Here is a 12,753-nt window from a genome sequence, read left to right on the forward strand (position 1 = left end):
GGCAAACCATGCAGTCTTTTCGTGAAAGCTTATAGCTCCTTAGCTCCTTAAGTGACTTGCCGAGTCTGTAGGTCAGAACCGGTGTATGCTTTGCACTCTCAGTTTGGGAGGGAACTGACATTGTGTGTTTGCATGTTAGAAAATATTCGTGCATTGCTTTAACAGCATTCACACTGTTTTTCTTACAATGTCTATCCAGTGTCTGTACTTGCTTCTGATGAATGTAGGTGTTCAAAGTAGTTCCATCTTCTGGATGGAACTATTGGGTATGAAAGCCCTGTGAAATCAGCTTTATAAACATTATCATATAAAATGTCCTTTTAAGGTTGAAAAATGCATTCCGTTTTTCTTGAGCACAGGTACTCTCTACTGAAATGTCTGCCTCATCAGCTGTTTACTAAACTGATAAAATACACATCTGCTATCAAAGATGTGATTCCATTATGGATTTAAGTAAAGTAGGGAGATGCCCCCTCCCCAACCCGTTCTGATGTAGACAAATGTATGTTCAGTTATTTATCAGCATTTAGAGAACACTGACAAAATGCTCAGCCCAGGTAGGCTTTTAAAATTAATCCTCCCAGGCTGTCCTTGTCACCCTCAGCCAGCTTCACGTACAAGCCTGCAGCCCTGTACAGCAAGGAGCAGAACCAAATGTAGTTTTCAGACAAGAAGCATGTTAACGTTTTGTTGTTTATGGGTGAGAGAAATTGCTTTTTTTAACCAAGTGTTGTTGAACAGTTGTGATGATCTATTTTAACGTTAACTTTGCACCTACAGTCAGAGTGGTCTGAGCACCTTTTTGCACAGAGCAATTGACTTCAATAGCTCTTCTGATCCAAATATTCCCTATCAGTTCTGCAGTGGAAAGTGCTGGAATGAAAAAAAATCAATTTTGGAAATACACAAATACTGCGAAACAAAGTAAATTTTTTTCTGGAAGAAATGCTTGTTTAGGAAATTTTTCTAGGCAATTTTCCTGCAACAAGTGAACTCAAAGAGTTTGATCATACAGTCTCATTTGGTCAATGACACAACTCAAGCCTAGTGCCTGGTGTCCTTGCAGTGCCCAGTCCTGCTCTGAGCAGGAGGTTGCACTAGATGATCCACTCTCCGCTCTTCCCAACCTGTATTATTATCCTGTAAACACGCATCTTACAAACCTATGCACTATTTGGCTCAACAATTTGAAGAATAAAGACAAAGAACAAACAGTTAAGAGTTGGCCAACGGCTGTTTTGAAACAAAGAGAACTAAACAGCACAAAATGTGTAACTGTGAGCTACGTGGGGAGCTAAGAGGAAATAGACGTTTAGGTTTACAGTTTTAAAACTGTTTCAGCAGTGAATATGTGTGAGCTGCATGTGTTGAAGAAGCAGAGAGTAAAAGGGAAGTTTGCAATTCCCAGGACACGAGGTCAGTTTTTTATTTATAGCAACATATTTTCCAGACTCCTGAGCATTGACATTAGCAGCCACACTGATGTTCTCTGAATGAAGGAAGGAAATTCAGGTGGAAAGCAGAAAAACTATCAGTACTTCTGACTGCATTTTATTTTCAGTATGGGTTAGGCTAAAATAGTCTTTGGTTTTTGTCATTTGTACTGTCATATGTATACACAGAAAATTGAGACTTTACCTAGAGGCAATCTAACATGTTTAATATTTTTCTTCCTGATTTTAATTATGTCATGGTTTGGGCCAAACTGGCCATTGAAATGAACAACAGAGGCTCTCCCCCACCTCTCTCCAGGAAGAGGAGGGAGAGAGAGAGAGAAAGAGACTTCAGAGTTTAAAAAAAAGCTAAACTAATGAAATACTAATAATGAAATAAAAAAACAATAATGAAATATATACAATATATACAAAACCTTATCGAGCTCTCAGGGTGACGATCACATCACCAACAGGCACTGGGAAAAGTCCCAGACAGGACTCAGTGATGGACGGGAACTGGAATCCAGCTCTGGAGTCAGGAACGCCTGGATCAGGATCAAAGGCAGACAAACAGACAGTCCTCCTTGGACCTGGCCATTGAGGAAAGAGACTGACCCCTTTGATCCCTCAGCTTTTATACTGAGCATGGGGCAGAGGGGATGGAACACCCTGTTGGTCTGTCTTTGGGTTGGTTGTCCTGTCTGATCCTCCCTGAAGGTGCGACCCCTCTAGGCTTTTCCTCTTCCGACACTCCAACAGGGCAAATAGCAACGTGAGCTGACCTTGGTTGTTAATAGCAATAAGTATAAGCAAGAGCCTCTCTGCAGACCCTTCCTTGGCATAAATGAGAAACTATCAGGTCGTATCGCTCTGGTAGTGAACACTGTCTTAAAAATATGGCATAAATTTTCATGGAATTCAGTTAGTTAGAAGAGGCTTAACTGAAAAGTAAAATTTTTGAACAGAAAATTGATTCTGTTTTACCTCAAGCCATGGCAAATTATAACACACGCATGTTTTCGGCTTTGGGAATCTGTTCGTTCCTGAGTGGGTGTTACTACTCTCCAGCATTGACCAGTACTGGTTGAAGACGTTGATGCCCTCATTAAAATGCTGCTGCCTCTATAATTCTGCTCGATGAAAGAGCTGTGAGTATGTTTCTGAATCCATTTTGGGCAAAGCCACCAAAGCTAATTTACAAGTGTTGATTTGAAGACTCTTTAAGATAAATGATCTCATCTACATTCATGGATTTTTAAAAAATAATTCATGGACCTTCATGTAACTGCAGACCAGAGACTTGTGCACAATTTTTCTCAGGGAAGCGGTAATGGTGATAGCAGGTGTGTAATTTATTTCTGTCTTTGGAAAGGTTATCGGAGAATCATTAAGCCTGATAGGTAAGTAGGTGAGGGAACAAAGGAACAATTGTTTCTGTCACCCCCTCGGTGGCTTGTGACCCATTAACAGAGACACCAGTCTAGAAAGACACATCAGAACCATTAGCAGGGGATTGTGGAGAAAACACAACAGTAAATTCATGCCAAATGTGAACAGGTGCTGGGGCAGAATGTTTCCACTGGATTCCAGACAGCTTGATCGATTGCTTCGAGAACCAGGTACTGCACCGTCTGAGAGGTTTTTAACACTCTTTTTAATGACAAAGTTATAAATATTAACGTCAACACAGCTGAGCTTGACTGACATCCAATGAGAAGCTTCTAACTAGTGAGTTTATTCCAGAGTCTCAGTCTGTCTTTCTGAAAACAGTGGTCCTCAGCCATCCTCTCTACAGACAGTTGGGTTTTTCTCAGTGGCAGTGTGCATTTAGGCTTCTAAATCCCAAAACCTACAACAAATGGAGGTTTGATGACAGAAAAATTAATTGGTTGGTGATCAGTCCACTCATTTTTCACGAGCTCATTAAATTTCTCTGTGTTTGAAGTTACCTAAAGCCATGGTGGCATTTCAAAACTGGAAGCATTATGGAAAACTGTGTCTGGATATTGCTTTTGTGAGAAGAAAGTAGCTTGGATAACCTTGAAAACAGTCCTAATTTATGAGGTTTGTTATAATCTGAGAAATACACATTTTTCTCTTTCTGGAGCTGCAGGGAGCATCATTGAATTATTGTGGTACTGGCTGTGAATTATTGTCACATTAAGTTACTTTTGTGCCACAACTTTAAGTTAGTTTTATGAATTGGACCTTTGTTATTTAGGAGGCCAGCACGGGAAGCACTGGGGCTGTCGTTAGTCTTGCTCATCCGTATTTTACTGTGGCTGTTAGGAAGGCAACGTTCCAGCCAGTCATAAAGGGCTGCGATTTCCACGCTCACAGACCTCATTCTTCATCACAACTGCCTTGATCTAGACCCCAGTGTCAGTCCCAGTTGTAGAAGAGGTCGCTGAAAAGCCAATGGCCATCAGCTGTGCTGATTGGGTTAGATTGGTTATCCACTGCAGGTGTGTTTATGGAATAAAGAGATAATAAAAATACATATTAAGACAAGTGAGCTTTGAAATGGCTGTGGCCTTCACCCTGTGTGAAGTATATTTCCTGTGGGATAGCTCTACGAAAATCGGTGTCTGAACAGGTGAGATGGTCAAAGCACACTGCTTTATAGCAGCTGAGGTGGGAGCTGCTAGTTTTGTTCTAACCAGAGAAGGCATTTGATCCAGAATGGTTCACCAATGGTTCACCGTTCCCCTTTTCTCTTTGCTACGAGTAAGTAAAGCCCCCCTAAACCCTTCGTTTCTGTGGCACAGAGAGCTTCTGACAGACACGCAGCCCTTGATTGAGAACTGACCTTTCTAAGGCACCACCTGCTGCTTCACAAACCATTCTGTGTGTGTGTTCTCCAGCAGTGTGTGCCACAGGGATGTCACAAACAGCAGCGGGGCAGAGAGCAAGGGAAGCAGGAGACCGGTCCTTCGGAAAGCTGCCCAAGAGGGGAGGGGGAAGTTCTGCTCAGGCTGGGAGCCACCTTTGCAGCGAGTCCGAGGGGACTGAACCCAGTCAGACATGGCTCCTTAGCGGGTGGCCAGTGCTGGAACTGCTGTGCCTGGAGACAGACTGGCTGGGTGTGCTGGCACTTCCAACAGGAAGCCACAGGGGACCCAACCTTGCAGTGTCTGTGGATGATGCCACCCACCGAGAGCCACACGGAGCTCTGGAGCGTGAACACCATCCCTGGCCAGATCCCTGCAAGGAGCAGCTGCCGCCTCCCACGCCAGGCCGAGCAGCGGGGCCTTCGCTGTAGCTGAGCACAGGCAGGGCCCAAGCCAACACGGGGCTGGCAACGATTCTGTGGACTATTTCAAAAATGCGTTTTTTGGAGTTTGAAATTCCTTTTATTCTCCTGCAGAACAAATTGGTGGCAGAAAGTACGACCGTCAGGAACATCTTCAAACGTTACAATGGTCTGGCATCCTGGTCAGCAAGCTGGGAGATGGCCATGCAGCACGTAGCTCAGAAAAACAGGCTTTAGCAAAGTTGTCATGTGTCCAGTTAAATGCGTGCATGCTCCGTGGCACGCCGGCATGGAGAAGCAGGGAGGAAGCTTGCTTTTGAGTAGGGAATCAAGGCTCTCACCCAGGCATTTGAGAGGAAGCAAATGATCATCAGCTGTACACAGCCAGCATGAAAGCTGCTTCTGGCACCACTGTGAAGGCGAAAGAGAGCTCTCCTTCCTCAAGTAACGCCCTGTGTGACACTCACTGCAGAGGATGGACATGAAAGTCACTGCTCTGAAAAGCTCGGTGCTCCATTCCATTTCCTGGGGAACACACAGAAGCGTTACTGGCTACAAACCGTTGCTCTCTGCTAAAAGGCAGCGCGCTCTCCCTCAGCACAGGAGCATAAATTGGTCTTGGTTTTGTTCAGCCGTGAAAAATAAACTTTTGGGTCAGTCACAGCGTTACAGCCCCTGACACTTTAGATGACAACAAACAAATTAACAAGTCAGTGTTATTCATCTCATTAACGGTATGATATCGAAGTTACTCTGTGGGGTTTCTTTTGGAGGGTATTAAACGCTAAAAAAGATTGAAAAATCTTTGGAAACTGTTCTGTGTATCAAAGGTGTAACTTTACCTTAAAACATGAGAACTTGGGAGAGAGCGTCAGCTCCCTCATTTGATTAATGCTCTTTGCTCCCACTGATGGAGCCTACAGGATCTGTGGAAACACCGTGAATAATTTGGTTTATGGAAGCTGCTCCTCTACATTAGCATCATTGTAACATGAAACAGAACAACTTTTATTTTACATTTGACCGTTTTTTTGTGCCATTGTTTAAATTCTGAGGTAATTCTTCATAGCAGTCAAAACTGATGGGTCTTGCCTATTTCACAGGTCGATGCAGAAGGAACGCAGGAGGATGTTTTTCTGGAAATCTGCAAGACAATGGACTCTTTTCTGAAAAAGGAAGAGGCAGCCTTTTCTTTTCCAGCAGAACCGCAGTAACGGTGTGTTCCAGCCTCACCCCACGTGCACTCGGCAGCCACGATGGCGACGCTGCTCACAGCAATACCGCTTGCTCGAGAGGCGCCTGGAATTTGTGCATGTGGTATGTTATTTTAGATGAAACCTTTTTTTTTTTTTTTTTTTTTTTTCTTTTCCTCTGTTCTGACAACGCACGGGGTAGGAAGTGGTCTGTGTGCTGACTCCACACTGAGAACTCTCTGGTGTTTCCCTGGTTGGTTGCTCTTCCCGGGTTAAAAGCGGCGTCGGTGACCAACAGCTCTGGGTTGTGTCCCGTGGTCTCACCCAACCGATGGGAAGTCAGACAGCGCCCGGCCAGCAGCCAGCTCCTCAGCCCCATCACTCGCCATCTCGCATGTTACGATGACTGCACACAAGTCTCCCACTGGTTATTAGTTTCTTTTAATTAACAGTATTAATTTCTGCGGTATCACTTAGCTTGTTCTTGGGTTTTAGCGACTAAAATCTGTTCTCTGTTACACACAGCTGTGGAACAGCTGGAATTAGCCAAGCTAGAAGTTAAAATAAACTTTTCCCGTGTCCCCAGCACACTATTGTAACCAGAATAATGAATTGAAGATAAGGTTGAATACTGTGGCAGTCTGTCAGTCCACCCCGGGGGAGCAGACACCATTGCTGAGACAGCCTTGTCTTCTGCTGGGAACTGTAGGCTATTATGAATGACGACTTCCCAGGTCTGTGAGCTGAGGTGAAAAGAATGATTGTCTTGTACAGTTAAACGTGCAATCCAGTGATTGTCCATATTAACAGCAGTTTTACTATATTAATTAAGGTCTATATTTAAAGTTGACTATGAGCCAGAATGTATGAAGATGTCTTTAAGTCATACTTTGCAAGTATTTCAAATGCAAAATTCAGATCATCGTCTGTTGTCTTGTAGGGGCATTGCCAAAACTTTTTTTTTGGGGGGAAAAAAAAGGAAAAAAAAAAAAAAGGAAAACGTTGATTCCTATTGCTTGCATCTTTAGTAAGCCATTTATTTATATCTGTCATATCTGCAAAAAAGTTTGTAAAGATCATACCATATTTCCATTAAGTTAACCAAAATGTTGTGGAGTTTCTTTGGTATTCTGATAGCTAAATAAAAGCTTGTTTGACATTCCTGTAAAGTAACTGCATCCTTGTACTGGAGCTACTGGATGAATTCACAGTCGAAGTGGGTTGCATGATTGCTCTTACTGTCAAAGTTGTACTTTCCGCGGCAGATTTGTATTTTTAAAGTTCCCTTTCTTGTAATGAAGACATAATACAAATAAAACACGTACAAAAATGAGGAGTAACGATTTCTGTTACAGCATATGTGGGTTTAACCCTTTTCAAAGCGCAGTACATGGCTCGGAAACGCAGCTCAGTCACACGCTTACGCAGTGCGGCCTTTCGCCAGTCAGGGCACATTCTTCTATGCTTTTTTAATTCCTGCAAATGCTAATTCAATTATTTTGTAAGGGACTGGTTTAGGTACCTTCTTATCCTTCATATCCTGGACGTTCCTTCTTTCCCGGGTCCTTTTACAGCCTACATTTTACCTCTGATGCTCTGGGAAGTGCTTCTCCAGCTCCAGACCAGCGCCATTAAGCGCCCGGTGACGTCTGCAGCGCAACAGCTTTAAGCCAGAGACTTTCATAACCCATCAGCTCCAGAAGGTGGGTTTTTCTAACCCCAGCCCTGAAGCACTAGTGGCTGCCTGGGGTGGTATTGGGAAAAAAAAAAAAAAAGAAAGTAAAATATTCTGGAGTTACCATGAAGTTGCAAATTCACCTGGGTAGGTTTTCTGGAGTATTTTTTATTACTTCTAATTACAACATAAGTTAAAAAGTGTGGAGCATCATACTTGTGTGGGATGGGAACAAAGGCAACAATCAGCTGCTTGGTTTTTTCTTTTTTTTTTTTTTTTTAAATTAAATTACAAAAATTATATAACATACAGTTTCAGTTTAATTTTTCTTTCGGCTGCTTCTGGTCTTTTCTGTGGAACAAAGCAAAAAACCTCCCATGCTTGATCGGGTGTATGTGCATTAGATATCTATTTGCATATGTTCATAATATATGCAAGAGGACTAGCTGTATATGCATGCATATGGAAATATAAATATTTATACATATTCAATAAAAAGAGGACTTAACCGAGACACTTCTCTCTTGGGTGATTCAGACTTGAAATTCTCCTTCTGCTTCCAATCTCATTCAAATTATACCGTGGCTTTTTGCTCTTCCCAAGCCTATCCATCCTAAACTGATGACGGAATATTTGCACTTAATCAGATTTTCACTAATTTGCTTTCATTATTTCCTTCTAGTAGTTTTTTCAGGATATCAACAGTAAACAAAGATTACCACAGATTCTCTCCCTGATAATACACCTTCCCCAACTCTGGCTTCCTACAAAGAGCATGAATGACGTGGAAAGCACATTTTTTATTGTATTAGAGAGCCTCTCAGAGCAGTATCTTCTCCAATTAAAACCTAAAATACATCATGTGAATTTTTGTATTTTTTTAAGGTTTATTAGTTTTATCTAAAGTAGACTAGGTATGTGAGATATGTTTCCGTAGGATACTTGCTCAGTGTTTTAGTAACTGTACTGCATCACCTTCTAAATAGATTAAATGCTTAGAATTCTTTTTTTTCTGAAGCAAAAAATAACTACACCTGAAGTTATTGCAAAACTTAATACTGATCAGTTTCTAATTAAAGTTGTTAGGTGCAGCCAGCCAATTCTCCTTCTTATTGCCATCTTTTAAAGTCAAGTAAGTTTCTATTCTAGCTAATTACTCTGAGTATTCAAGTTTCAAAGCGACTGGAAGTCTGTTACAGTTATAAAATAATCAAGTGTTTCTGAACCACAAGCTATACATTTCAATAGAAAATATATTAACTAAAATATCTCACAGTAATTACAAAGCTCGTCAGACAACGGTGTACAGTGCACCAAGGCTACTGAGATCTGAATTCTCTGCAGGCTGAAAAAAGAACAGTCTGTGAGGAAGGTGTGAGCAAACGGAGCTGCTAAAGGTGAAGCTGGTTTTAGCAGGCGCAGGGCCCCGTCAGCTCCCAGGGAGTTCCCAGCGGAGGCGGGCGCTGGGCGAGAGTCTCGCAGGGCTGCGCAGGGAGCGTTTGTGTGACGGGTTAAAACCTCCTGGTCATGTTTGTCCAGCTTGATTAAAAAGTCAGAACTACACAGAAAGGAAGTCACGGCAAGCATTCTATATATAAACAGACTGGATCCACATAGTTTATTTCTCACAGTTCTCCTGACAATTGAACATTATTAAGAACATACTGTATACACAGATAAGAAGAAACATACAAAATGTTTTAAATGATGCACAACAAAATCCAGCAGTATAAAAGAATGCATGTGAACCCTTGCTCACTGCTCAGGCTAAATTTAATCACTGTTTAAATAGTAATAAAAATACAATCTTTCATGGATCTTGTGCAGACTACAAAAGAGGAAAAATTATTACCATATATATGATTTATATTAGGCAGTTTTCTTTGATGAGTTGCACTAACAACTCCAAATACAGAGGCAGAAGGCTGTGTATTTTATTTTAAAGGAGTTAATGTTGAGTATTAGAGACTTTACACAGTTACTACCACTGGCACTTTTCACCATATTTTGTACACATCACATGATCATCTTATATAACATTACATTTAAAAAATATATCTGAGTGACAATTTTATAACATTCACACACCATGAGCTGGTTAAGGAAGCAATGCCACAGTTGCCCCCTGTAGTGCTTCACTGTTGGTAAATAGAGTTCATCGTGGTTTTTAAAAAAAAAAAAATTAAAAAAATTGAAAGTCAATGTGATTAAGCAGCTCCGATTTAATAAAGGCCTGTAACCAACCATCGCTGAGACAGTGAGTATTTTTTTAGAATACATCCTAGAAGCAAACACTGTCATTGGTTAAAACCTTGCCTAAAGAAGTCAGTTACTGTGCTGAAAACTATTTCACAACAAAACTGCAAGCTACTAAACTGTTTTTATATAAATACTTCATCTCCTCTGGATCTCATTATAACCAAGTTCTTCAAAGCCTTTGGAATTTACTCTATCTTTAATGTGTGCTCTCATTTCTGGCTCACCCTTTTGTATGTTTTTCTTTTGTGTTTAGATTCACCACCTAAAAACGACTAATGTGGTGAAAGAAAAGTCTCCCAGTGAAACCTTCCGCACACTAGGAATGTTCAGCTGCTGTTCAGTGATCTAGAACCATGACAGCTCAAAGCTGTAGTTTGACAAGTACACCCAGGAAGCTGTCATGCTGTGAGCGACATTTCAGGGAAAGCAGAGTCTTTCCAAAATGTGCACAGAATTAACAATGGTGCCATTGTTATTTTTCAAAGAGGATATAAGCCCAAGATGGTAGATCTGCTTCCCATGTCATCTATTTGCTGGAAAGTAGTTTGGGTCAAGATAATTGTAACTGGTGCCCTGGGACATGCAGTAGTCTCTGTCTAAAAATGTCTCTGCTCTGTAAATAGGTTCTAACTGATGATCTTCCTTATGAATCTCTGTTTCATGCAGACTGCAAGGGAAAGAAAAAGATAACAGTTTAAAAGTCAAATATTTTTCTTCTCTTCAACTTTCATAAACAGCGATCATATTAACAGATTCACATCAAATTTGATACAATTAATTCATAAAATGTAATTTCCCCCACTGTTTGACAGTACCAAATTTATCTGTCCTCTGTATTAAGAAAAAAAATAAATTATACACCCATTATATGCTTACAAAATATATCTCCCACAAATATATGCTAAGGTATCTTCCACTTCACCCAACACAGGAGATTTGTTCTATGCTGGAGCAAAGACTTCCAACATACACAGCAATTAAGCCACACCGCGATATTCAAGCTAATTACAGCTAACGAGTAGAAGCGTATGCTGCTCACCAGTCAGAACAAGAATCACAGAAATCCAAGGACATTTCTTGAGGGCAGTCTTGGCAGTGCCACCGAACGCCCTGGATAGGTTCAATTCCGCAGTTATCACACTGTGAAGCAGATGGACAAGCATTGAAAAACCAGCAGCTGCCATCACTGAGGTCAGTGACAGCACACACCAACACACCACACACACAGAAAGGCAGGTACCAGCCCACACGGCTGAATCCTCATCACAGACCATCGTGTGATGGTTTATGGATAAAGACCATGGATAAAGAAGTCCTCATACTGCAGAGAGGCCCTCCCAGAGCCCTCAGGATTGATTAATCTCTTTCTTGCTTTCCGTCCCACTCCCCAAATGCTCCATGTGGACACTGTCCTCCTGCTCACCAAAAGCAGACCCCATCCTGCCTGCGGTCACTGCTCACCCTCACATGGCTATTTAAGAACTGCTGTGATACAATACATGAACGTGATGTTTCTGTCTATAGCTTAACTCCAACCATGAGAAATGTCTGCCTATAGATTCACTTTCCACAGCAGAAGAAAGCAGTGAGACTAGACCAGGAGAGCCATTGGGAGACTGTTGATGGGCTGCAGATCAGGGCACAACAGTTCAGACTGATTCACTTTCGAATTCACATCATAGGTGGGCTGGAATGAAAAGCCAGGCAGCTGGGAAGGAAGTGGGACACCATACCCAGGGAGGGGAACACAAGGCTAAAACTAAAGCTGAGCAAGAAAACAAAAACTAATCCCCTGAGAAGAATCGGGGACAACACAACAGCAGCATGAAGAGGAGGAAACGAAGTGCAAACGAAGCATCAAGACCAGATAAAAAATTCACAATGGTAGAGAAGAGGGGCAAAAATATTTGATACAAAAAGGAAAACTGGAAAATACAATGTGGAGGCAAGGAGAATGTTTCAAAAATCTCAACTTTGAAGAGTGTTGCAGAGACAGGATTGAAAAGGAGAAAGAAATGTGGGAAACAAGCCCGTGCTCCAATAGCTCATCCTCCTTCAGAACCTGAAATTCTCTCACAGCATCTGTGAAACCCACTCACAGGGCAGGATCACAAAATCCACCCAGTGTTACAAAAACTTTACACCTTACAAATTCGTATCCCTTCCTTCCACAGGGGGCTGTCAGAGATTGAAGGCTGATAATGAGGACAGACTGAGCATTCTTAGAGATGTTCTCTGAAAACATCAAGTTTAGTATAATGCTAAATACTTTAAAAAAATAAAAAATAAAAATTGGTTCCAGTTATCTCAATTTGAGAACTGAGATGGTGGAAACCCTTGACCTTAATTTCTGTGCTCCAGCTTCCCTCTCTTTCCCCTCTGAAACAAGAATAATACCATGCCTTTCGTTTCCTTAAAAAAAAAAAGTATTTGCAAAGTGCTGTGATATTATAGCAATGAAAGCCATAAAAGGCCCATGAGGGATTCAATAATTCAATATTCAAAGTAGAGTTTGAATAATGCATAGTAACTGAGGCTGAAGGCCATGCAGAACCAAAACTGTTCTGAATGACTGCTTATTAGGCGGGCTCCGTCCAGCCCGTGCACCGAGCAAGGCAGCGCTCCTGAGGGAAAATAGTATATAATTATGTAATTTCATAGCTTACTATAATGCATAATAAAATCACATTCAGATTGCAGAGAAACTTTTGAACTTGGAATGCTTGACACTGCATTACGCCAATTTCCTTTTCAGAGTAATTTTATGTAGAAAAAGCAACTAGTTCGTTGCCTAGAAATTTTGAATTTTGGGGAAGAAAATGCTAACTTAAAAACAAAACCAAAGTCAAAAAACCCCAAACCAAACACACCAGGATAACTGTAAAAAAAAAAAAAAAAAAGGCCAAAAATAAAAAGCGCCTTGGTGATCTAACACCA

The 12,753-nt window shown here is 41.4% G+C and overlaps 2 protein-coding genes across 3 annotated transcripts in view; one reads left to right on the forward strand and one right to left on the reverse strand.

Moving 5' to 3' along the window:
* Positions 1-7,690, forward strand: part of AK5 (adenylate kinase 5) — a 101,153-nt gene extending 93,463 nt beyond the window's left edge. The window contains exon 14 of the mRNA XM_014939166.1: positions 5,793-7,690. Within this exon, the coding sequence (XP_014794652.1) occupies positions 5,793-5,903 (111 nt within the window). The 3' untranslated portion in view covers positions 5,904-7,690. The remainder of the gene's footprint in view (positions 1-5,792) is intronic.
* A 1,453-nt stretch (positions 7,691-9,143) lies between these two features.
* ZZZ3 (zinc finger, ZZ-type containing 3) overlaps positions 9,144-12,753 on the reverse strand; it is a 59,950-nt gene continuing 56,340 nt past the window's right edge. For both annotated transcript variants that reach the window (XM_014939164.1, XM_014939165.1), the window contains exons 12-13: positions 10,856-10,956; positions 9,144-10,483 (exon numbers count right to left, since the gene is read on the reverse strand). In XM_014939164.1, coding sequence (XP_014794650.1) covers positions 10,339-10,483; positions 10,856-10,956 — 246 coding nt within the window. In that variant the 3' untranslated portion in view covers positions 9,144-10,338. The remainder of the gene's footprint in view (positions 10,484-10,855; positions 10,957-12,753) is intronic.

This window comes from Calidris pugnax, unplaced genomic scaffold (genome assembly GCF_001431845.1).
Source record: "Calidris pugnax isolate Ruff unplaced genomic scaffold, ASM143184v1 scaffold18, whole genome shotgun sequence".
Taxonomy (NCBI): domain Eukaryota; kingdom Metazoa; phylum Chordata; class Aves; order Charadriiformes; family Scolopacidae; genus Calidris; species Calidris pugnax.